Consider the following 27,239-nt stretch of genomic DNA (forward strand, 5'->3'; position numbering starts at 1 on the left):
CAATTTATTTAAATATTGTACAGAATGACTAAGCAGAAACAGTAAATAGTTATTAGCAGGCAGTAAATCAACTTAGTCCAATAAACCAAAAGTCTGAAGACGCCCTCACATTGATATGCCCCATCTTTGCCTGCCAAGCAAAGTAGCCTATTTTAGACTAAGGCAAAAATCTAGTGCAGTGGAAGGAGAGATACCACCACATACATTCATCTAAGAGAATGTGTCCTTTTTATTTCTCTCAATCTATGCATCTTAAATCTGTATGTGATTGATGGATAAAAATCTCTTGTAGGCTCCACTGTGTTTTTTTCAGCACAGATGATTTTTTCACAGAGGATTGAAAGCTTCAAATTTTTGAAGCTGGTTGTCACAGAATAACTTTGAAATGTTTTAATATTTAATTAGGATTACTAAGAAATCAGTTTGATATTTTCAGAGCTCACTGATGAACATGAGAATGGCATACTAAGTTAGTCTAAGGTTTCGATTAGTGCAATAGCCTATTTCCAGCCATGGCCAGAGTGGATCCCTAGGGAAGAATATATGAAGAGGGTAAGCATGCGATGATACTTCCTGCAGAATATTCTCACGCTCTCAGAAATTTGCAGCATAGGCCTTCCTGAACCCTGGAGGGTTATTTCTTTCTTTTTAATAGCCATTGATGGATCCAAGTTGGCCTTCTTTATTCCTAGTATAACCTTTTTCAGAGGGGGAAACAGGATGCCATATAATGCTAAAGGACCATGTGTCATACCGGCATTTTCTGTTGATGTTTTTTGATTTCAGTAGGAGAGAAGGATTCTTCTCATTTGTAAATCTCTTTTTTTTTTTTTTTCTATAGATCCTAAACATGGGAGTGAATGTCAAGGTGGGGAGAGGGGTCGTTGTTTTGAGGGTTTTTTTTTTTTTTTAATCTTTACTCTTCAAGCAGAAGAGACAAAGATTTAAGGCTGTAGATGAGTCCAGAAAGTTGTAACATCGCGGATACTTTTTGACCTTAATTTCATTTCTCTCTCAATTTTTTGACCATATAATATATGGTTAGCATTGTGTATCAAGTCTTTATATCCAGCTGTAAAATTACGTAAGTTGCTTTTCAGGATGTTGATAGAAGTGAAATGTTGTTTCCTATTTTCATTAACTTGTGTCTATCTTAGGTGGTGGCTAGCCATAAGAGAGATAGCATCCTGGGAAAAATAATAAGATATAGTTCCCTGAGGATGGGGAAGAAACAAAATCAAACTTGTTTACATGAAGTTGTAACATAGTCAAACTGGTGGTCCTTTTATCAAAAAAAACACATATGAAAATACAAGTATATACATCAGTGGCACAGAAATTGTCATTTTTAGTCCAGTATTGGAAAGGTAATGAAAGAGCACTATATATTAGTGACCTCCTTGAACGTATGAACAGTTCTTTGATAAAGAATATAAAAGTATAGGGCAGGTTGGTCCAGGACGTTGAGGATATTTCGGGTGTTTTGGTGACTCTAATCAGTTAATTGTTAAAGAAGAGAAAGCAGTGAATTTGAGATAAACAAGAACAAGTAGTGCTGTTTAAAAAACCAGAAAACATGCTATATTAGAAGCCAGTAGACACCCCCTTTTCTCTTAAATCATTGCTTGCGTAAAGGACTTCTCCCAGGCAGTCATAGACATAGTCATTTGTTTCTGGCCTGGACCCAATTAGGTTGATTTATTGTTTTGAAAATACAATGTGTCATTTTGCTAGCAGTATACCAAGCAGCAGAATTCAGATAAAAACATTGTTTAAAAAAGTAGTTTCCCAGATTAGGCACTACTGTTGTAAATTTATTTTCTTAGAATGGGGAATTAGTTATTAAAACACACACAACACGTCGCTGGTGGAAGACAAGGCGTAAGAATTACTACCCAGTATGTTCAGGGAGAAGCTTTTCCCGGGAGCTGTCATTCCAGATGCCACCATCTTCTGGCCTGGAAAACGCAAGTTACTTCAAACAGCCTGAGAGGTGGCATTATAACAGTTTGTTTTTTAACATCAACACTGTGTCTGAGAGTAATTTTCCCAAAGTGTCCTGGTCCTGTATAACCAGTGTACATTTTCCTTGATGTCATGACTTGGTTTGGTTTGAATTCCACTCTGTAGCACTCTTCCTTCATTACTCTGTTATCTCCCTTTTTGCTTTCAGTTCCTTTTCATGACCTTTGACTATTTCTCTCCTTACATTTCCTGGTTTTAGCTAAAGTTATGAGTTGCTAATATGAAGTGAGTACAATTTTCACTTAATTTTAGGCCTGATTTTGAACCTGTTAAACCTTAGCTCCAGCTCTTTTAAGAGGTGACTCTTTAGCTGAGCGGTTGAGTCTATAAGGTCAACTGTTGCACCTACTTTTTCTTTTCAGCTTTCACATGTGGGAGTCAGCTTTGGCTCTTTTGTTGAAGGTGCTCTACCTTTTGGGGGCACTTAAGACACCACCAAAAGAAGTACACATCAGCACATAAAGAAGTGATAGATTATTTGTTTATGGTTGTGCCATCTATATACTACACATACTTTAGAAATACAGGGTGAATGGCGTGTGTCTCAGAGTTTCTAGTGTAAGCATTAGGAAATAAGGCAGCAAGCCTGTTTAAAAAAAGATGGGGTAATACAGGTTTCTTCAGAGAAGGGTCACAGCTTATGTGTTGGCCTGCCTGTGGAAGAAAGAGCAGAGATGATTGTAATACCCAAGTATGTGAATGAAGCTGTAAACCTCAGAAGTCAGAGTAAAAGTTTAAAAAAAAAAAAAAAAAAAAGGAGAGAGAGAAATTACTAGGAGAGAATAAAACAAACAAATATTTTTAGGAATCTAAGTAAATGACCAAATATTTACATTTAAAGCAATAACAATTGAAAGATGATTAAGAAATTCAAAGGCAGAGATCAAAGTGTCTAAATAGAAGTGTCTAAAAGTTGTGTTTTGTGTAGAGCAAGGCAGAAGAAAGCCCTGAACTTTATGGAGACTGACAGCTGTATGGTAAGGATGCCAGTCTTCCCTCAGGGAATGCTTGGGGTTTTATTTTAATTCTGCTCCTCCACAATTGGGTATGTGTCTGGCAGTCATGTGGTGGTTCTTGTGTGAACATACCATATTTGCAAGACTATGTATATAAAGGAGAGCTTGTGAAGCGGTGAGGTTCTTTGCTGGGTACTCCCATGGCCTATCAAATAACATCCATTCTTAATTGCCACTGGTGCCTTTGAAAATGTCACCGTTAATGTGCTTGCAGTCAAAGGGGTTTATTGTTAATTAGTTAACATTTATTATTGGAGGTAGCAGTGAAGTGAGCTGTGCGATGATGTAGTTTAATTACTATGAAATATCCTAGGGCAATGGCTGGATGTTTTCCTAATAAATCAGTTGTTATTTTTATTAACAAAATTAAGCATGTTTATTTCCCTTTTGTGAATAACATTAGTCTGCCACTATTGAAACTGATCAGTGTGGAAGAAGTTGACTTTGCAGCTGGTTTTCTTAAAATACCCATATAAATGGCTTAGCTTTCTGGGAGAGTATTTACATGATGCAGAGAGTAAAATGTCTGTTGAGTATCCCTTGTGTTTGCTTTTCTGAATGACTTCTTGGTGTAGATGTCCACCCACATTACCAATTTATTTCATTAATAGAGGCCTATTTTTCACAATGTTACATTGCTGTTTCAGTTTGCATCACAATGTAGAGATTAGTTTAGTGCCCAGGATGTAATCTGGAATAAACTTCTGGTGCATGTGTATTTCCTGAATGTAAACCTGAGGCTAAAAGGCTCATTCTGTTCTAATTTGTTTCTTGGAGTGTTTCGATTTGGGATAAGAGTACAAAAGTGCTCAAGCTTGGTGCTTTAAATGACCCGTTGTGCATTGTCTCTAACAGATGTTCTGAAATGACATAAGCATGCATAAAAATGCAATTTGCAATTGGTTCTTTGTTATTTTATTATTGACTACTTTTCTTTATAAATTTCTACTCTGATTTCATTCCAAAAAGTAACACCAAAGGCATTGTCAGGGGAATGACTATCACACAGGTGGATGTGATGTATACTAAGTTATACGTATTGATCTATATTTTTAGATTGCTGTTGCCAGTTGAGGGCAAATCCCATCAATTTTGTTAATATGAATAAATAAACAATTTTCATCTGAGTGATGAGTTTTAAGTCAATGGAACTAAGCATCTGAGAGAAGGATAGTTGATATGAATAAGGTATGAAGATCAGATACAAGGTTTTTTTATTGATTATGCTAAAGTATCAGACATTCTGAACTGACTGTGGAGGATTTGATGCCATGGTTATATTTGCTTTTGTACATGTGTGCATGAGTCTCATTAGGCTCTGTTGGGACTGAACTACTGCATCTTAGAATAGAATAAACAGTTTCTGTAATAAAAAATATATATTCTGTACAGGGACGTATAAAAACTTCATTTACTTTTCTTGACATTTCAGTAGCAACCAAATTCTGAGAGTACCATTTGCCATACAAAATACCAAATCAAGAAGCCGAAATAGATGTAGTCGTATCATGATGTCATAATCCTACAAAAAGCTGTAACTGTCCTATTGTAAACACGTGCAGGTGCCAGTGATCTCTACATAATTGCCCAGTGTGTGTCAGAACAATGGCCTTGTAGTCTGTCTGAAGTAATTTTGATTAATGCTGCCCAATTATTTGAGTTATAATGTGATTTTGACTGTCACATAATTTGAAAAGCAGGCTGTTGACTCTTCAGAATCCTAGGATGCATGTTTTCACGTGTTAAATAGAGCATATTAAACAGTCACTGAATGTCTTAGGTTTGTGTCTTTGCTGTACAATGCTTTACTGGAATGAGATGGAAGAATAAGAAAGTGGATTTTAACTTGTACACATTAGAATCTGCTAGTAATGTGACCTACATGTTTTTGTACCTGTAGACTTTTTGTCTTACTAAGACCTGCCTTCATGTTAAGCTTTAGAAAACATACGTTGGCAAGTAGCAATTTAGTCAAGCAGAGAAAAAAGGAAGTGGTTCATAAATAATAATAAATGCTGCTAAGGTCATAATGCATACAGAGAAGAAAGGCTGCAAGCTGAAGGACCAAGCTGGCCTACAAATGTTCCATGTAAAAACACTTTTTGTTCTTCCAAGTTACAAAGATTTACTGAATGTTTTAAAAGATGAAAGAAATCTTTAGGGTCATTTTGTACATGGTTTCCTCATGTGCAGTGATTCAAAAATGGAAGGGAAACATTTAAGGATTTAGAGAGTCTACATGCTGTGCTATGGAAAAGTAGAGATTTGACTCTTCCGTCCTGAGCAGCATGGAACATGTTTCAGTGGGGCTTTTAAAGAAACACTCTGCATCTATAAAGCCCAAATGTGCCATTGCTTATTAAAATAAGAACTGTTCTCATTTCTGGTTTTATTTGAGATATCCAGCAGTTAATGTTTCTCAAGCAAGTTTGCAAATGTAAATGTTTCAGGGGTAGGTAAAAAGTAAGAGGAATATCTAAAGTATGGTATAACTTGTATGCTCTTCTGTCATCCAGTTAGCATATATTATTAGGTGAGTTTTAATGGGACTACTTAGTCATGCTGGCAGCTTACAGCTTCCAAAGGGACAGCCTCCTAACTTCCTCCCCTTTGTTTCCACTTGTGTGGTTCTCTCCTTTGTGCTGTTTCACACAGCCCTTGGTGAGCCCATCTTACTCACTGAGCAGCCTTAATTCCCTCTTTTTTTTCCTCCTCTGCCAGTTAGTTAACTGACCTGACTCATCAACAGCTTAGATAAGGAAAAAAGGAAGCAGGATGAAGGAGAGTCAGCTTGTGACTATCTTTTTTCACTGCCAATAGACTGTTAGATTGCCTCAGTAAAACCTCACACTTAGATTTGGGTATAAAGGTGCTGGTTGTATGCAGAAGTTATTATCTAAATTCTAAGTTATTGATGACTTAGGAAAAACTAGTAAAATAATCAGTATTGGAGGTTTCCTGACATCTCTTCAGGTTTCTTACCTCTTTGGTTTTGTGTGGTCTTTACAGCAGCATTTCTAGTCTCCTCTTTTCATTGATACTTCACCTTATAAACTGTTCACATATTTTCTCGGTCTTTTTTGTTTACTTCCGCTTTTGTTCTCAGACTCTGAAGGATTAGTCAAAACTGGATTTCCTGGTACGTGTTAACCAGTAGTGTAGTTGGTGTTACAACTAAGCTGAATTAACATGTAGCTGTCTCTGACGGGGTCATTTCATCTCTTCTCAGGCAGCGTATTCTCACTGCTGCACTTTGTGCCAGCTTTGGTGTTTGATATTTTGATGAGCTGGTTTGCGGAACTAAGCAGCAAAAAATTAACCCTAGATTTCAGTTACTCTGGCTCCCTGAACCAGCTCCCCAAGGGATAAAATGAACACCAGTCTTGGCCCAAGGAAGGAGGGCCATAAACACACAGGCAAGAGGCTGCTCACAGGATGCTAAAAGGGGGGAAGCAGGACCATCCTTTTCAGCAATAGTCCGTTGTTAGGTTGATATGGCTGTAACATCAAATCACATCCTGAAGCAAATGCCTTCCTTATTTTGCTTGAAAGTGAGAGTGCAGGAGGAGGATCTGTCATAACTTCTCTGTCCCTGGGATGCTTCCACAGACAAACTTTCCAGGCCTTGTAACTTCTTCCTCCCACATTAACAGTTCTAATATGCTTTTTACCAACAACCGTTTGTATTGCCAATATTTTGATTCTCTCATTTGCTGCAAAGTTTTTTGCATTAACTTTGACACAAGTATCACATTAACTGTGGTAGGATACACTATAAATTTAAACCAAAACTCCAGACAGTCTGTGATTCTTCATAATGCAGGTCAGTTGCATTTATACTTACACTGCATTTTCAGTTCATTAGGCCAGAATTCCCAACTTCTCTCATCATTAATGTATTTACATTTGTCAATGAAGGTAAATCTTAATTTTGCTTCCAGCACTATCCAAAACAAGCAAAGATGTTGGGCAGAACTTGCTTTTCCAAACTGGTGATTGTTTAGTTTGCAGGTTTCTGGAATGTTGAGGATGAAACTTAAGATATTTTGTTATTTCTTCATTAATACTTATTAAGCTATTATAAGGAAGAAGAAAGAGCTCTAGTCTTAAGAGAGAGAGTTTATATTTCCTAATAGTGTTAGAAGTTTCTGCTTAGTATATGTCTGCTCATTTTGCCAGTATTGGCTGTTTTCTCTTGCATTAATAGCTAACCAGAATGGTTCACAAGCTCTAAGATCATAGGTATTTTTAGGTTCAAAGTCCCCTTGCTTTCCAAAAAATAATGCTGTGAATTCCAGAGGATTCTTTAGACCTTCCAGGGATCTTTATGTAATTTGGTGGAAAGAATCTTTCAGCCTTCTCCTTTCAGAGGCTGAATGAACAGGTCAAAAACTTTTCCAGAAAAAATCACAAGCAGCTATTTGAGTGCCTGTTGTCTCTTTGGCAATTAGTTCAAGCATCAGGAAATTTGAGTCTTGTCTGGTGTACACTATGTGGCTATTATCTTTAGCTTGCATTTACTTGTTTGTGTTCAGCTGAGTAGAATAATCCCTTATTATTTAATGTACTGTTCTGTGGCATATAGCATACATGTCACAACCCTTTGTATTTTTAGAGCTATTTATTATTTGTAGTGCTATGTATCTGTAGAGCTGGTATTGTTTAGCCTGCAGAAGAGAAGGCTCCAGAAGGATCTTATCAATGTGTATAAATATTTGAAGGGAGGGTGTAAAGAAGATAGAGCCAGACTCTTTTCAGAGGTGCCCAGTGACAGGATGAGAGGCAATGGCCGCAAACTGAAACATGGGAAATTTCATCTGTATCTAAGGAAAAAAAATTTACTGTGAGGGTGACTGAGTGCAGGTTGCCCAGAGAGATTGTGGTGTCTCCATCCTGAAAACCCGCCTGGACACGATCCTGTGCAGTGTGCTCTAGGTGACCCTGCTTGAGCAGAAAGGTTGGGCTAGATGATCTCTAAATGTCCCTTTTGTCCTTAACCATTCTGTTGATTTTGTGACTGTCTGTGAGAAATATGAGGCCCAATTTATTCATTCATAATACTCATTGTAATAGAGTTGGTTCAATTTTAACACTGTAACAAACTTTTTTTATATTCAACTAGCGTGTTCTGTCCATTTCTGCTTTATTAACATCATAGATAGTTGCTTAACTTCGCAATGATTAGTGAGGTGTTTATTGTAAAAGCAGAGCCTTTCAATTTACCAAGGAAGTCTGAAGACAGAAATGGAAGGGAGTGGCAAGTAGGTTAAAAATACCAAGTCAGTCTGCAGTACGGAGTGTGTGTGTGTGTCTCCATTTATCTGAATCCATCATATAGCCATCTACATATATCTGAATATCATTTCATGGCTAGAAACTGAGATTTATGTCAATAGAATTTGTTGATTCCTACTGTTTCAGCATAGAAGAGAATTAATATGTATTTGTTAAATTCATCTTCCAAAGACACATCATGAAATTTTTTTCTGAAGCAGTAGGGTACAAAAGTACCTTAGGATTATGCTTTTAAAAGGCTTTATAACTTTATTTTTCTTTGCGGTACTGCTTGCTCATGTGTTGCATTAGATACCCATTAAATAAAGTGTTTATCAGAGCCTAAGAACTCATTCGGAAGCACAAATGTAAAAATTAGCACTGTTCACGTGCAGTGTCTGCTTACTTTGGGAACACCACTGTATTGCATTGAAGTAAAGGCGATAGTGCCCACCCTTGTAGGTACTTGAGGTACTTAATTCCTAGTATTCTTAGCAGCACTCAATAAATTAAAGTATTTCTGAAGCCTTATCTTAAGAAAGTTCAATAACTTCACCTTGAATAGCCCTGTTGGAATTTGAAACAGATTTATGGCAGAAACATGTGGTTCAAACAGCTGTCACGCAAAACTGGTTAAAAAAAAACAACCCTGAAAGTCTAGTGGACTCAGAAATCTGTAGTGTATGTTGATTTGACTTTTTTTTGTTGTTAATGAAGGTAATCCTAAACACATCCTTCAAGGAAAACCTCTCATGTAGGTCTTTAACATAAAGCCATAGCTAAAATAAACTAGTCTGTTTGAACAGATGTGCCTTTTTAACATAGAGCTTAAGGACTTCAAATTTATAGCTTGCCTTTCCTGTGCAATTACAAATAGACTGATATCGTACATCAATGGAGGCATAAAAGTCAGAGAAAACAAAACAAGATTTGGACAAGGATCAGAGAGTGAGAGGGAGTCAGCATGAGAGCATCTGTCTTATGTTATGATCTTGGATTTGATTAAAAATTTAGAATTCTGTTATTATGTCAGTGTAATCTCTCCAAAGCAAAGTTACAAAATGCTGTTTTGGTTCCTGACAATCATTCTGTTCTCATTAACTGGCGTGTTGGAACTGGGAGCTTCCAGGCTGCGTGGGGAGACCCAGACCCTGCACAAGCAGCAGAGTTAGGTCTTGCCTGCGACATTCGCCAGCGCTGGGGCATTTCCCTGAGGTTCTGGAAACTTGTTTCTGAACTGCCCTGGCCTTTTTCTGTCTCACGAATGAGTTAATCTCTCAGAGAAATAAAGGGAAAGGGTTCGGTTTAGTAAGGAAAAGAAAGAGGGAGCCCAGAGTGGTACATAGGATAATAGTGTTTTCAGGCATCTACCAATTTATACCATGTGGTTTTCACAAAATTCCTGCAGGATATAACGGGTTATTAAAAAGCAAAACCAAAACACCTAGAAGACCCTGTAAAGCTAAAGGAGAAAATGGATTTTACCAGGCGATCTGAATCTTAATCAAAGAAAATGGGTTTTTGTTACTGGTTTTACTACTTTGAACAGTTTTGTATGGCAGTGTCAATTCTAAGTGGAAAAACAGGAGGTCTGAAATGGATAATATTTTGAGTAAAATACTAAAAGAAAAGGGGGAGGGTGGAAATATTTCATGTGTCATAATTGATGAATGATATGATGGTGGGCATAAACCTCAAAGGTATGATCATGAAATATGTAAAAAAAACAGTGTCAAAAACTCCAATTTTTAGTAGAAAAGTCACTGGAAAAAAAGATCCTTACAGTTGAATTGGTACTGCTCCATGTGACAGTGGAAAATATACATTTATTGGTCGGACTGCGCAATTTATCATTGTAATGCTGTTAGTTTAACAGAAGCTCACCTCAGCCATACTTTTTCTTTAAAAGCTGTAAGGTTTCATAAAAATATTGCTTTTTTTTCTATTTTTTCTTTTCTAAATAAGATTTCTCTGTGGCTAGTTTTCAAATGCCAGTTAAATCATGAGTTCTAATATAGTATTCAGAGAACTTTTTTCAAATAAAGCAGCATTTTATTAATTGTTTTCCATTTTTTTTCTTCTGCCTCTCATTTCAGAACGGTTTGATCACCACTGTCCCTGGGTAGGCAACTGTGTGGGGAAAAGAAACTACAGATTTTTTTATATGTTTATTTTATCTCTGTCCTTTCTGACAGTCTTTATATTTGCATTCGTTATCACCCACGTCATCCTTCGTAAGTATGCTGGTGAAATCAGATTACGTATGTAGCCATTTGCTTGAGTTTTTTATTTTTAAGTTAATCTTTTGATCATTCAGGGTTTGTTTATTTATTTATTTATTTATTTGCCTTTTCTCTGAAGCGTCACAGTCTCCAGTGACTCCCATTCTGGTCTGTAGCAGACCCTGATCATGGTAGTCATTGGTGCAGCACAGGCTTTATCTTAATAATGTTAATTTTCTTCATTTTTTGGGTCCTTTTGTGGACAGTGTTTTGGAAAAGCAGCACACATACTTTACATCCAAGTGTAGAGATAGTATCATTCTCCCAGAGAAAAACTGTGTGTGCTTTTTTGACAGTAAGCATTGGTCACTTGACATCCATCCAAAAAAGGTGACTTAGTAACAAATAGATCTGAGCTATTTTACAGCTTCTGTTGTTCTCCTGTTTAGTTTTACATCTTCCTCAACCTTATTCTTAACACAAATTACTTTCATTTGCATAGACATTCTGAAAATAACCAGTTTATAATGTAGTGAATGTAGGAAGATGAATAATCATGAATTTGAGACAGATTTTTATTTGTATTTGGGATTGAGTTTAAGGAGGGTTTTTTCAAAGCTCTTTTGGGTTTTTTTTCTTTTTTTTTTTTCCCACACACATAACAAATTGTGTTAGCTTCTGCATGTTGTTATTGTTCCAGTTTGTGGTGATAGACTATATGAGCTGTCTTCAAAGACCTTTTGTGTATTCTGGGTTTTTTTAACCCACTTTCATTAGGAAATTTAAGAATGCTATATCTTTTTCACTGATTTCATAGGGTATCCTCTTGAACAGTATTTTCTTAATCATTTTGGAAATATGATCTTGTGTTTCTTTATATTCCTTATTACAATGGAAACCTGATAGAAACAACTACGTCCAGTTTATTCATTTTATAATACATTTATAAAGCTAGCTTCATAATGACAACACTTAAAAAATGATCTAAGAAAACATATGCCAGATTATGTTCAATTTCTTAAATTACTTACTGTGCAGGGATGAAAATTTGTATTATGAAAAGCAGAACTCCTGCTCTTATTTGTGCTTCGCAGAAGAAGGGTAAGGGGACTCCGCAGTGCTCCTGTAGTTTGAAAATGTAGTACATAGAGTCTAGAGCTAGGGACACTTTAATTTTGTGGGAGTCTGGATCAACAAGTTATCCTCATTGCCAGATACAGCAATTCTAATATTAGTTGAAATAACAGAGAAAAGATGTACATATCCTTTAAAAAGGAGAAAGTAATTATTAGAAAGAGAATGTTTGCTATTAATATTTAAATCCTTGAAATTTGTTTGGACATGCCTTAGCATACACATGCACAACTCTTACATTTACAAAGAAGGAGGCATGTTTTTGACTGTGGTCTTGCTCTTGCCTGCCAGAATTCAGTAGTTGAAAAGGTAATTGCTCTGACAAAGCTATTGTTGTTGAAGCTAATCTTTATTTCACAAAGACTACAGTGCTTTTTTTTTTTTTTTTTGCACTTTTAAGTATTTGAATTACTGAAATTGTGCTAGTATTTCATGTTCTGTATGTCAAGTGAATTTATCCAGTGTGTCTTAACTTTACGACGTTGACCAATTAGAAGTCCATATCTAATTCTAAATGAGAATTAGGTAAAGATCGGAGAAATGGATTGTGTCTCTGTGTGGCTGAGAAACGCTTTAGCATTGTGTAGGTGTTGCAGATAATAAATGTTGAATGCTGACTTTTCTAAGTAGATCAGCTGTAAAACATTCTTGCTATGAAGTTTTTTCTCCCTTGCATGAGTCAGAAAAACCTCCCCAGTTCTAAGGATTGTTTGGTCCTCAAAGGCAATGGGAGCAGGTATGAACATTGAAGAATTCCTGAGCTGTTTGCTTGCTGATGCTTGCTACATCTGAATTTTAAGCTCAGTTTTCAGATTTATCTAGTGTATTCTTGACTGTGACCAAAAAAGATTCCCTGCAATAAGGTTTCTTAGTTGGTCACAGCTCCACTCGTTCTGTGCCCACCATGCTTCTGGAGCTCTTCTGTTCACCTTTCTGTTACTTATCCTCAGCCATTCTTGTTCTCTTTTGCAGCCCTGAAGTTCTTCAGCTGCTGCTAACTGTTAAGCAAGGATCTTTGCAATTGACATAGAGTACTTTGTGTTAGTACATCTATGGACAGAAGTCTCAGTTCTTAGTCTTAGGACTCTGGTCCAGCATTTTGAAGGTCATTCAACTGTGACAATACTTTTCTTTTTTCTTTCTAAGATGTCCTCTAATGCAGTATTAGTTTGATGGAGATGAGATCACTTAATAGCTGAATAGTGAATAGTTCCCTAGCCAAAATAACACCGTACTGATGGAGGGGGGGAAGAAAAAAAAAAAACACACACACAGTGCACATCCCATGATGAGTTAGACCTTGTTGCAACCAGTAAAAAATACCTCTGTATTTGTATATCATTGTAATCATTATGTTTGAAAGGAAGACAGTCTTCTGTGAACCTAGAACCTCTGGAAGCCTGTACTTCATGAAGACCTTCACAACATGTCCAGGGAACTGTAACCCATCTGGTAGCTATGATATCCAAATCCCAGACTAATGCTATCCTGGTTTTTGATACTGAAGTTTGTAAAAGAACAAAAGAACAGTGATTTTCCAAAGAAAATTCTGGAGACAAGTGTCATGAAGTTGCAAAAGAACTTGATCTCTGAAAGGTGTTTTGTCCCTAGAGTCAGGAAGTTCTTGCACCTATGTAGTGGAATATTTTGTCAAAGAAATTTCTTAAATGATCTGTGAATTGTCTGATAGGTGTCCTTTGAATCAGTTGCTTTATCAATATGAGAGTGCATGCGATTTTCACTTGAACAAGAAGTTGCTCAATTATTTGTATGTGGCAATAGGAAGAGACTGTATTAAAAAGAGATGCATTTTTCCCAACGTTTCCAGGGGCGAGAAGAGAAAACTATTGTATCTATTTCCACAAATCCTGGCAAAATTCTTGATTGTAGAGAGAGTTCTGCTGACGTAGCCAAATCCAGTTCTTAGCTCTTATGAAGATGGATTACTTTCCCATCAGCAACGTTTTATTCTCGATATCCTGTGTTTGACTGAATGTCATCTGACAATAGCCCTTTAGGAAGGGGCTGAGGGATAGTCATAGTAACTTGTAGGCATTTACATTAACAAAATCCTATATAGTTCATCTTAAGAGGGAAGTTCCTTCTCTAACTTTGTTCTTGTTGATTACATAGGAAACCTGTTCTCTGTCTTTTATATATCTCTTGATATAGACAAAATGTTGAAATCTATTTCATTTATTTTTTTAGTGAATCATGTTAGCTGGCATTTTTATAATTTCTGATGAGCATAATTGGTGATAAGATTTATGAGATGTAGCTTAAATTTTTGTTTTCTGTGGCCTTACTTTTGGGGCATCCCTTTGAAATTTTCCCTCTCCATGATTAAGAATCTTTGCACACAGTATTATTGAAGATGCTAAAATAACTCTGAAGGTGTTGTCTTGCAAGACTTTCTTCCAACTTCCCGAGCTTAATACATTTTCAGTAGTATCGTCTATCTTCATAGTTTTTCAGCTTTATTTGAGGCATCAGTATTTCAGTTGTGTATTGCAATGAGGAACCTTCCCCTTCTGATATATTGGGAATTGGAAGAGTGTAACCAGCAGTAGGGAATGTAGATCATGCCTACCTCCTGCCATTGCCATTAAAGATCTTGAAAATAGTAAGAAGGTAGGGGGAAGTTGCACTAGTCTTGTGCCTTGAGACTAAGAGCCAGTTATGAGAGTCTGAAAGAAAATCTCAAGGCTCAGAAATATAAGCTAAGTAACTTTTCCCTTTTTAATGACAAACAGTAAAATTGGCCAGGTGAGTCTAGAGAAACAGTATATATACATCCTTCTTTCTTTTTTCTTTTTTTTTCTTTTAAAGATATCTTGGTTTATCAAGATTTTTCTCTCTTCCTAAAAATGTTCAGATGAATTCAGCTAAGAAGGGGGGAAATTTTGCTGAAATACTTTCAACCAGATGCATTTAAATCATTTAAATTATAGAATAAAATATAAGCTGTGTATGCCTTGTCCTTATGTAACATTAAGAGTCAGTTTCTACAGACTAATTCATCTGTTGCAAATTGTCAAATTGCCCTTTTTGATGGATATGTCATGGTTGTGGAACCCAAGTAGACACTTCTCCATCTCTGGTTCGTTGGGGCATGCTGTTCTTGGGCTAGTTTCAGCTAGCAGGTATTCTCAGCTCACCCAGAGGCAACGAGCACCTATACAAAAAAACCTATGCAGGTGCAGTAGAAGCATGATTATAGTCTAGAGAACTTTGGCTGCTTCCAGAATAAGGGAGGGAAAGCTGAGAATCTGGGTTCATAGTATAAATTTCATAAATTTTCCAAGTCAAAAGTTGCTTTTGAAAAATAATATTTAACAGGGAAAAAATAGCTTATATTTTTTTTGTTTCCATATTAGGTCTAAAAAGAACAGGCATAATGAGAGATCTTGCTCATGGGAAAATATGCAGGCATCAGTCTGGTATTACTGAGAAAATATACTGCAGATGTTAGACCTGATAACTTACCCATGTTTTTTTGTTGTTGTTGCTGCTGATTAACATAATCTCAGATTCACATTAGTAAAACATATTCTGCGATTATTCAGTAGATCTTCAAATATTAATTGTGTGAGAACTGTGGTGAAAACAGCCTGTAGTTCAATATCATATTCAGTTGGTAATTTGGGTTTTATTTCCACAGGTTCACAACAAACAGGGTTCCTCAATGCCCTGAAGGACAGCCCTGCAAGATATCCTTTCACTGACACAAATTGTAGCTTTTGTTGCATAATAACATCTGAGATGTATTTTTCTTTGGTTGCTTGCTATTGTTGGATATGTGCATTTGGGACTTTTATCAATTAATGACTTTCTCACTTCCTGCACAACAGGATTTCTCACCAAATGTTGGAGGTAGGAAAAAGATTAGCCTGGGTTTTTCTTTTGCAGCACAGTGTTCGTGACAAAGGTCTATACTTTCCATGTGTGATGGAAATATGTTCCATATATTTGTGATGGAATTCATAAATATATCTCACATTATACTCATGCCATGGTTTCATTTAATGTATTGAATGATTATTCTGCTCTTACTATAGAAAGTATCTGAAACAGCTGACTCTTGTCAGAATACAAAAAGTGGATTGTGAAAAAACTGAAATCTTAAGCTGCCTCTGAAGAGTTTGAATACTTGAAAGTATTCTTAATGTTGATTTAATTGATATACTGGTTTTAGAGAAGTCATGTTTTCAAGTATCTACTTCTGTTAGATTACATAAAAGTATACATATGCATACACAGGGACTACTATTCTGTAAATATTCAGTTTTCCTTTTATTACTTGACACCAGCTTTCTGTATATTTCTCTGCTCAGCGAGAATGGAACAGGATTCCTGGTCCTATCTGAAAGCAGCTAGCATAAAGGAAAAACGGGAAGCTGATATAACTTCTATTTAGTTTCCTGCTTACGTTACTGTACAGACTGTAAGCTTCCTACTCCTTATGTATATCTTTTGAGTGGTGTGTCTGTATAAGCAGTTTGCACCTCTCGCAAAGCTACTATAAAAATAATTCTTTCCTATACATGTGCTAAAGCAACTTCTTCTGGCTGTTGTACCTCATACAGTTTGCTCTTTTCCACAAAAGATTAAAAAGAAGCAACTTTCCTCTGTTCCCAGTCATTCTTCGTTATTACTTGGAATGAAATCATGAGAAGGCTTCTGTATGAACTTCAGAAAATTTTATATACTTAAGAGAACTTTTTCCTAGGAAAATACTTGCTGTGGAAGGAAGCAGCAAATTTCATTCTAAGTGTTATTACCTGTTAAAATCTCAAAATGAAATGTTACTGTGTGTTTAAGGCTTATTTCCTTGCTCTTTTAATATACACCGATTCTGTGTTCTCTGAGAAGATACCGTTTGGTTTTTTTATCATTTTCCAAATACAAAGATTGATACATCTGCTTACTTGATACAGTGCACTTTCAGAGTTGCTCTGTAAAAGTACTTCATGTATCAAAAGGCAGTAGCCAGTTTTAAAACTGGATGTAGTGCTCTATACTGCTCATACTCTGTCAATCGTCTGTGAAGCCTAATGCCATTTAAAAACCCTTTCTTGTCTAGTGAAGATAAGTGGAAAGAATGATTGTACAGCTTCAACAAAAAGAGGGGAGGGAGGATAAAATGTTTGTGAAGGTATGCCACAAACAATTTCAAAGGGGCAGGTTCCATTCTCTAAAATATCTTTTCATTTTCATGATAAATAACCTGTTAAAAGAATTACATCTGTATTGTGCATGAAGACACACCTCTCTTTCTAGGTTGTCTTTCTAAATGTCAAATTCTGCAGATGCAACTTTTTCACATATGTTCATCAGGTAGAGTCACTGAGTTGTAAAGCAAACACCCTTTTTAAGCAAAGGAACTGTTGAGAATTTTTTTGGGGGGGGTGAAAAATAATTTTGGAAAGCATAAACAAACTATTCTAAATAGCACAACAATAGCTTCCAGTTAAAACAGTAACAATCACTTCTTACCAAAGATTAGTCTTCCAGTTTTTTCAAAATGAGAATAGCTTTCAATTGTGCTTAAATCAAAAGGTAACTGATTACACATTTCAGGGTCCCTTGTACAGGAATAATAGACTGCTTATTCATAATTTGTATTCAGAGACATGCAAATCTGAAAGACTGAATAGCACATCTTACAGAAGCAGCCTGGTTTGTTAGCTTGGTTACAATTCCTAACAGTAAAAAATTTAATTGTCCAAATGGTATTGGGAATTCTGCTTTGGGGTAAGCCAGTCTATTCAGGCACAGAGACAATATTGCCATTTGTATCTTGCTAACAACCCTGTAAGAGATACCAATATTATGTTGTGTTATGCTAATAAGTTATACTTTATATTGAGAATATATTGCTTTTTCTGTATTTGTTTGTTATTAATGGGCTCAGTCAGGCTAATCTGACATAAAACCCCTGTTGTTCTAAAGATCTTTTAGGATCTTGGTGTGGGGAACTGATATAAGTCTGAGGAATTCACTTTCGTTGTCAGTAGGCATTACTGCATGGAGGGAGAAACTCACTTTTCAGAACCCTCTTGAATGTAATGGTGATGAGGAACAGCCTGTTGCTGGTGTGCTCGGTCACACAGTGAGGCTCCAGGAAGCTCCTCTCCCCCTCGACTTCCCCTTTTCGGGTCTGGTGGTTCTTCCTCTTAGTCTTGGTCTGTAGATTCCACAAAACAGTGCTTTTCTGTAGTCATCTTAGGGCTTCTGGCTTCTCAAAGCCCAGTTAGGTGGATTAGCTTGGGTTGTGCCTGATGTTTTCAGGCCGTTTCCCTCTTTCTTACACCTTCTGAACCCCTGCTGACAACAATCTACTTCCATATCCATTCTCCCTCTTTCTCTTTGCTTTAGCTGTGGCTGTTGTGTGGCCAACTGAGACTGAGCTCCTATCTTGTGCTGGTTTGACTCTCCTCGTGGCTGGTGGCGGAGATGAGAGAGAGCAGTAACCATCTTGCTGAGAAATGCTCTTCAGTTGTTCTGCTGCTGTAGGAGCAGATTTGGTTAGAATGCAGACAGATCTTTTCTGTTTTCTAAACTACTCTGAATTTGAGTGAAGTAGATGTTAATGGGAATTATAGAGATAATTTATTCATTTCCCAATTCTTTAAATCACAGCAGATTGCAAAATAAGACTCTTGACTGTTAATTTATATTAGGATATTTTAGGATGCTTAGGTCCATCCATGCTTTTTCCAGCCTATGTCTCTATATAATGGTGTGCAGCTGTCATATTTCTTTTCTGTTGATAGGTTCAGTGATAAGTGTATTATTTGTATGTTTTAAGGCTGACTGTGTCCCTGTTATGGAATTATTTTGAGGTGCTGTTGTCTTGGAAACTGTCTTCATTAAAGGTTAGTGTATGGTTGGCATACAGATTATTTTTATCCTATTCTTTTCCTGTTGTCTTGTTCTTACTGATTTATTAGATAATTTTTCTAGGGACCAAGGCCTTTTCTGCTCTTGATTCATGTTCCCTGAAAAAATTTTACTGTTGAAGGATTGCAGAAAATAACATTAGAAGCAGATATATTCTGAGTTCCTGACTATTGTATGTAAATGAAAATAAATAAAAATAAATATCTATTAAAAAAATAGAACTATGGGCAGGAAGTCTTCTACAAGAAGTTGCTCTTTGTGCTTGAGTGTATAAAGGTTTAGAAGTACCTTCATTGTGTTATCACTGAGATGATGAATTTTTAGAGTTAAAAGAATGATATAAACTTAGTAAATATGCAACAATGAGTGCTGACTGACTTTGCTAGTATACCAATCTCACTTTGAAAGCCTAGTTACTTTTTTATGGCATTCTTTTAAAGAATGAAAACAAAGGTAGTTTGAAAGCAAAAAAAAAAAAAAAAGAAAAAGAAAAAAAGAAAGAAAATGGAATGAAAGACACAAGCTTAAACATAATTTGACAATCTAATAGTGAAATCTGTTTTTTAATTTTTCTGTAAAACTAAGGAACATAATTCATGCTTTTCATCTACGTTATTCCAGTTAGGGAAATTAAAAAAGGTGAAGGTTGCTCTTGCAATGAAAAACTGTAGTTTTTCACATGTAGTTTAAACCAAATCAGTACTGAAGCAGTTAGTTTATTTATTAATGAGATATAATGAACCTGCAATCAGTGAACTATACGTTCAGAATCAGTATCAGTAATAGAACAGGTAAACCACTATACTAGACACTTAGGAAATGTTAATAAACACTTACGAATGTCCAAGCACCCTTCTATAACTAAACTCCCCAAAGTTCTAGTGGTGCACACACACACGCACACACACCTTCCCTCTCCTGGGACTTCCTTACTTGTATGTTCCTCCTGTTGGAGATGTGGGTGCTCTAGCTTTATGTGTACCTGGGCTGCTCCCTACAGCCTGCTGGTCAACATGCTGTTGAGAACCCACCCCACAAGTTCACATACGCACGTCAGATGTGACTCCGTACATGTTGTACCCTGGAGTGACAGTTCACTAGCTGGATGCAGACTCCTAACAGTAGCTGACAGGGAGGATGCTGTGTGTGCTCTAGGCAGATGCTGGCAGAGTGACTTCTGGCAATGCCATACCAGGTTTTGGCAACTGCTGTTTCCACTTCAAGGTCTTTTCCCCCAATTTTCATGCTTCTCTTATACTTCTTTTCAGGCTGATGCCTCCTTCAAAAGTCTTTGCAGTTCCCCAACTACTGTTTAATCCAGCTTCCTATTTAGCACCATCAGTTGGGGGTAGATAGTCTTCCTCTTCAACATGATCAGTTTTGGGCAAACACTGTTCAGACAGTTTTGTGTATTCACCCCCCTCCCCAAGGTATTTATGCTCTCATTCTTAACTGGAGCTGTTATGCAGGCCATTTGCCAACAGTGGCCCATGCAGGTGCCCCCACAGTTGCAGTGCAGAATATATCCAGTATATCCAGTTATCAAAGGGATTTGAGAAAGCAAGTGAATTTTGTATTTTACTTGGACTAACACACTTCTATGATGCTAGCGTTAGGGTCCTTATCAGCATCTTAACTTCAATAACAGAAGGAAGAAGAGTCTTAACAGTTAATATATATGACTGGGAGATACAAGTTTACTCAGCTGTTGTTACTGTATGAACACAGGTCTAGAAACCTTGGTCCTTGCTCAAGACTCCTTTTGTGCACTAAGTGTTTATACAAACATTTCTGTTCTATTTTTGCTACTCAACTAGCCTTGGGTCACCTATCTTGTGTTTAATCTTCCCTTCACCCCATTGGAAGTATTATTTACTGCTATTTATTAATGTACCTGTCTCAATAAAAATGTCAAATAGTTTATTGAGTGAACATGTAGAATTTAAAGTTCAGCAGTTGAAAAGATCTGAATGACTCATTGGTAGTTTCTGGCCTTTCTCAATCTGCAGACCCTTAAATAGTTTCTGGTGTAGATGTTATCCAGTGATCTATACGCTAAAGCCAACTGATGATAGGCATGCTTTTCTGAGTTAATATATGCTGACCCTTTTGCAGTACCCTCAGGACTTATAGGGAGTTGTGGACTACAGGTTGACAACTCTGAATTTTGTGATTGTAACTACTTGTTTTTAGATGTAATATCATTTGCTTGTATTTCCTTGACTTTCAATTACTGTGCTGGAAGCTGTGGTGTGTTTTTTCTCTGTATGGTCCATTGTTGGTCTCTCAGGTTTTCACACGTATTTGATCAGCTCCAATCAAACAACAAATGAAGATGTAAGTTCATGGTATATTTCTACCTACATGTTTCCAAATAGTAGTGATGAGTAGATGATTAATTTTAATTGCATACAGTTTTTTCTCTGTAATTCTTAGAGAAGGTATTACTGCATAACTTGTGATTGCCTCGGTAAGAAAGAAGGCAGTAACCTGGCCAAACTTGATTCAGAATATCGGAGGCGATCTCTTGGACCATGGTTGTTGTGGCTTGAAGATCTGCTGGTTACCTAGCGCTACCATTGTGATTTACACCCACAAGACCTATATCCTGAAACAGGAAAATATAGAGAGTAGACAAAGAAGAACAAGCCAAAAGTATATTTTATACATTTCAGTTCAGTAGAAAAACACTGAATAATTTTCAGTATCTCTTTTTCATTTGGAGTCCTAAATATTCTTTGACTCAAAAATTGTTTACACTAAAAATTTCAAAGTATGTTGCCTTCTCAAAACAAAACATTTATTTATCTCATCTTTCCTTTGAATTTTCTTTGCCAGTGTGAGGGGTGAAACCTCTAGTAAGAAATATATCGTTAATTCAAAGGTCAACGTTACCCATTTCTGCGGTTGTCCTATTTAGCACATAAGTTTTCATTGATTTTGGTGCGAAATTAAATATAACTGTGTGTGGAGGCTTAATGTGTCTCCTCCTACCTAAAAGGAGAAAATAAAAATAGCTGGTTAGCTAATGGTATAGAATTCTTGTTGGAATTTGGCGAGTAATCCAAATACAGTGATCCTAACAGTTTTGAACAAATTATTGCAAGTTTAAAATTACTTTATTGTAACTTTTTATTGCACCTTTTTTGTCGATAGCTGGTAAAAGTAGAAGTAGCATCTCTGGCACTGCCACATAAGTGTTTGATAGTGGTTAAGGTCATAGTTAAACTTGAGGGAGAAGAAAACCGCAAACTTACCAAAGCAGACTCAGAATGGATTGTACCTCAGGACCAGGTATCCAGGCAGGGAGCCTGACTTTGAAGAAATTCACTTCATTAATAAGACAGATGAGATACGGTAGTGTTCCTCAGTTATTAGGTTCAGGCCAACATTGTCTCTCTAGATGGTCCATGCATGCTTCCGTTTTTTTCCCCCAAATAAATCTCTCTCTCGGAGTGTTGAAAAGCTGTCAGATAACGGGGAACTACAACGCCATAACATGTGAATTTCAAGTAAACTGCTTAACTTCATTTAAAAGCATACATTTTCAGTTGAATGCAGCGAGATGTTTTGCTCAGGCTATCAGGTATCTCACAAAAAGAAGTGTACGAGTGGCTAAAATAAAACATAATTTGGGTTAAAAGGTAATAATGACTGCAATTGCTTCATGATATGCTAGTGCCCTTTTTGGGCTTTGGGGGAAGAGAAAATTTTGTGGTATTGTACAGCTTGAGTACAAGCTCTATTGCTTCCTTTAGTGGTATGTCGCAATTGAACCTCTTCTGTAGAACGTGCTGTAATCTTTGTACAATTAAATCCAGACCTATTATGCAAAACATGCTTTGATGCTGAAATTCCTACTGTAAATATGTTGATCCTTTGAGATTTGGGGCTCTCTGAGTCTATGGAGGTAAAGCATGTGCTTTTAGCTGTACTTCAGGGTTTTAGTGTACAGCCATTTATAACAGCCCACAGCTCTAAGCTGTTAGGAGAGTGTAATCGTTAGTTTTCGCTGGTCTGTCTCGGACATAAGTAGCCTGTTGCAGCTTTGATAACCCTTAATTTGCCTCAGTGTTTCTCTGTATTGTATTATATGAGGTGTATTTTGTTCATATCTCTTCAGATTAAAGGATCATGGTCAAATAAAAGAGGTAAAGAAAACTATAATCCATACAGTTACGGCAACATCTTTACTAATTGCTGTGCTGCACTCTGTGGGCCCCTCTCTCCAAGGTAAGAATATCAAAAGTATTGATAGCAAAAATTAAGTAAAATGATTATTTATGAAAAAATGTTCTTTCTGATTTCTTCGACTTAACAAAAAGTTTTGTTTTACTGTCCACTAGAGACTTTAATTAAATCTTCTTCTATGTTAAATAGACAAGTTGGTAAATTGTGGTTAAACTAAGTTAGTGATCAGATCCTGTAAAACAGATGAACTTAAAGTTGACACAACTGAAATTAAAATAAACTTGTTTTTTTTTGTTCTTTGAACCTTTACCACAGCAGCTAATGACTGCTGGCAGTAAAAAATTCTAAGTAGCTAGGTGTTGCAGGATGAGCGGGGGCTCTCTTTCATTTTATTACTTTCTCACCATTCATTTTCATTCTTTTCTTACTAGGATAAAAAAGCTTTCCATAATATTAAGTGCATTTAGCTCAGTATTTCTCTTACTTTAATCCACAGATAGCTCAAGTCTCCAGTAGGCTTTTCTACTGATGAAATTTTTTGCTCATTTCTATATGGTAAATCAGCTTAAAGAACAGCTGATATACCTCCTGAGTAGTACTTCTTTACGTAAACAAAGGATGTTCTGGATGTTTTGTGATGAGAAATTGGGAGGATGTATTGCAAACTTTCAAAATGAGGAATTTTCACTGTGGCTGTTAGAGTAACAGAGTTGGATTTGGTATTGCTGAGCAAACTTCAAAATAGCTTAATTAGAAAAATCAATCAGAAGTGGAACTAGATGCATCAAAATCTCAGATTATTTTTTAAATATAATTTATCTATCTCTATGATTGCTTGAGTGGTATAATCAAAAGTGACAAATAGTTAACATAGCATGTGTTTCAAACATAGCATGTGTTTCAAAAGAAAGATAATCTAGTAGTTAAAAATAAAAATAAAAATTGTCATTTGACCTCTCTTGGATATTTATTACCAACCATTGGTCTTATGTGGACTTTGAGTAATGCCTAACCTCTTCAGGACAGGAAGCCTGTCTTGTGTAGCAGTGCCATAAAACCACTGTGTGGCGTATGCTTCTGGTCCTCATTTTACCTCGCTGTAAAATATAAATCCATAATATTTCATCTGCCCCTGACAGCCATATCAAGGCAAAATAATAATATTTGGTGGCAAAATATAAAAGAAGAGTATACTCTATTGCTCCTAGTGCCAGCAGAAATTAGTCTAAAAACCCACATCATATTTTGAAAGCTAATTGAACTCTTACATATCTAACAAGCATGACACAGGAGTTTAGGAGAGGTGTGTGTTTGGAACCTGAACTCTATAACTAGTTTGACTTTGTCTTTTTACTCTGAAAGTTTTATTTAAATGGACAATAATTTTTCTTTATTTATACTACTGTTAACATATATACGCTAAGCTGAGCTTGATGCTTTCACACTAAAGTAATTCCAGAGAAGTCTTAATGGATTCATTTTTTGGTGAATATGTATTTGCTTTTCAAATCCAAAATGTTACTTCCTGAATACATTTGGATGTTCAAGATTGCAGATGATTTTCAACTTGAACAAAAATATAAGACAACTGAGACTAGACAAATAAAACTAGCAGCAGGGAGGACACAATTTTGTTCTTATTTCAAAGCTCAATGCTTAGATTCCTCTGATACATGTGTGACAGAGGCCCAGTTCCTCTGTAGAGAGTGACTGCCGTCTTGCAGATTATTGTTGTGGCAATAGTCATCTGTGGAAGCTGTTTGGCTTTGTCTGGAATTACGTCGGTATGAATCTGAACTATTGAGAAAGAAAGAATAAATGACTTCATACAGACGTAATGTAGCTAATGTGCTTCATTGGAAGTGGGATTTCTGTCATTGCTACTGTGAGTATTTGAAATTCTTATACAGAGTGGTAGAAGGTCAACAGGAGAGACTGATAACATCTTTTCCTAAGGAGGAGATAACTAAGTTATGTTTTCCACATACTGGGTCAACACAGTAATCACTGTAGTGGGAAAGGGCAGCACTGCCACTGCTTTCTGCCTTTATGGATGGTGCCTTTAAGGATAGTGAATTAAAGGCCAGCCCTTTAATTCTATTGTTTTGCTTTCGATAGAAGTATGTGACATAAAAACTCAATGCCTTGTTTTGAACCAAATGCTTTTGGTTGACTCCAAATGAAAATTTTTATCAAAAATATGTAAAGTTTCAGAGTATTTGAAATAGAAGCTTAGACTGATGCAAGTAGCAGCACACCAGACAAGTATTCATCTAGACTGGCATTGTCCCTGGGTTTTGACTGAGTTTGTATGTTTTTTTTCTGAATCCCATCTACCACCACAATTTATTTAGATGCCAAAGTATTTACAGTTTCTGCAGGGAGATATTTTGTGACAGACTGTAAATTGTAAATTATAACCCTGTAATTGTAAATTATGCTCTCTTTCCTAGTCTGAAATCTAATGAATCTAAACTTCTGCTTGTGAATAAGATCACTTTGAAATATTTAATCCCAGCAGCATCCTAAATCACTAGATATTCAGGTTCCTTTTTTTCCTTAAATCCTGATAAAGTGGACTAATAGCAATTAGAGCTTAAAATTCCGAATGTTCATGTCCCTCTAAGGACAGAATGCAGATTCAGAGGGGATCTCTGTAAATAATCTAAATTTTTGTCAGTTCTCTGAAAGATAATGTTTCTCAATTTTAAAACACCTGCCAGTGAATTCAGAATACATTTTACATGTCCTCAGCAGTAACTTTCAAATCTTTATTTGGATCCACAGTAGTATTTTGACTTAATAAATCATAAACCTTTTTTATAAGAATCTGACTTTTGAAGGATTGCTTTCCACAAGAAATTGTAATCTCAAATGGTTTTTTTAAGTGTTTTAAATGTACTTAGAAACCTGTTCTGCCAACCTTTGTAATGAGAGTTTAGATTGGTCTCTGAGTGGTAGAAATCTCATTTTCTTTTGAGAAGGAAAATGCTGTGTTTTCTGTGTATCCTGTTCTTATTTTCTAAAATTGAGGCTATCTTGACCCAGAGGGAATTTAGAGGACCTATAAATCAGCAAACAAAACCATTTCTATGCTAACTCTAGCTCTCAGGTATCTTATGGCATTCCTGTCATTATCTCTTAGCAACAGGCACTATAAAAGCTCTGGTAAAATTTGAGAAACTGTGGTAAAAGGTTTTATTTTGGGACTAAAATTTTAGAGCATTCTCGGCTTGTGAAGTTTGTAAAGTTTTTAGATGTGAAGCAACATTGTTCACGTCACGGGCAAATAGCTTTTTTGGCCTAAGATTAAAAATATATAGAAAATATAAATGAGAATTCCACCTAAGATTTTGAATGCATTTGAAGCACAAACAGTCAAGAAATTTTTGTCTTGTGTAGAAGTGAGAAGTGCTAATACACATGCAGAATACTGTACTTCAGTCTGCATATTCAGTTTTGCATGTGAGTATTAACTGACAGAACCAAAGTGAGTTTTTTGATTCTCAAATTGAGAGTAAAATTGTATACAGAATTTTAGCAAAATCTTTAGCTATGTCAAATGGTTCCATTCATTGTTTATTTCATGTTCTTACATTAATTTTTACTTTTTTATGAATTTCTCCACAAATCCATTTCCTTTTCTTAAAAACTTCTTACTTCCATCTTATGAGTGTATCACTTTGGTAAGAACAGTGGAACAATATGAGCAATCTTAGATAGCTATAATGAAGCACCCTGGTAGGTAAGTTGTCTAAATCAGCATTCCTCTTTCTTTCTAAATTTCCTTGTTAAGTAGCTTGTAAAAATTCTTTTTTTCTTTTTTGGTCTTGAGCTTTAAGGTAGAGGTGTAGAAACTGAATAATAAAAGAATCTTTAAAATAGATACTGATTCAAAGCGCGCTAGTGAGTTTTGTAATTTGTTCTCGTACCTGTGGGTTTTAAATTCATCTTTTCATGGTATCTGCTACTCAGCTTCTAAGTCTTTTGTCTATGATAAAAATCCAGAAAAGTTGCAATACATGTAATGATATGGAGGGATAGTAATTATCAATTATCTTGCTCATTAATGGACACAAAGTGTCATACTTCTTCAGTTGAATAAAAGGGGATATTTGAAGGTGTATTGATGATGCATTAAGGTCTGTTGCATATTATAATTTTTTTTTCCTTTTATTAAGTTGAGGTAATTATTGATCAGAAATATTTCTAATTCTCTTTTTCTTTATTTTGATTATTCCATAGCTTAATTGACAGAAGAGGATTTATACAGCCAGATACACCACAATTAGCAGGACCATCAAATGGCATTACTATGTATGGGGCCACTCAGTCTCAGAGCAACATGGTAGGAATCATCCCATAATGTTGTTCATCAAGATCCCTGTGAATGTTTTTCTTCTCCACTTTCATGTGAACTAATCAAGTAATAACTAACTGGATACAGCTGACACTGGGTGGAATGACTTGTTTA

The 27,239-nt window shown here is 36.1% G+C and overlaps 1 protein-coding gene across 7 annotated transcripts in view; it reads left to right on the forward strand.

Annotated features, from left to right (window-relative positions):
* ZDHHC14 (zinc finger DHHC-type palmitoyltransferase 14) overlaps positions 1-27,239 on the forward strand; it is a 127,633-nt gene that overhangs the window by 86,919 nt on the left and 13,475 nt on the right. For 6 of the 7 annotated variants that reach the window (XR_001294873.2, XM_013959016.2, XM_013959017.2 and 3 more), the window contains 5 exons: positions 10,412-10,549; positions 15,333-15,381; positions 20,809-20,911; positions 22,698-22,807; positions 27,011-27,113. Coding sequence is in view for 6 of the 7 variants with exons in the window: in XM_013959016.2 (XP_013814470.1) it covers positions 10,412-10,549; positions 15,333-15,381; positions 20,809-20,911; positions 22,698-22,807; positions 27,011-27,113 (503 nt within the window). In the remaining variant the exon portion in view is untranslated. The remainder of the gene's footprint in view (positions 1-10,411; positions 10,550-15,332; positions 15,382-20,808; positions 20,912-22,697; positions 22,808-27,010; positions 27,114-27,239) is intronic. The other variant, XM_013959020.2, reaches the window with a different exon arrangement.

This window comes from Apteryx mantelli, chromosome 3, assembly GCF_036417845.1.
Source record: "Apteryx mantelli isolate bAptMan1 chromosome 3, bAptMan1.hap1, whole genome shotgun sequence".
Lineage (NCBI taxonomy): Eukaryota > Metazoa > Chordata > Aves > Apterygiformes > Apterygidae > Apteryx > Apteryx mantelli.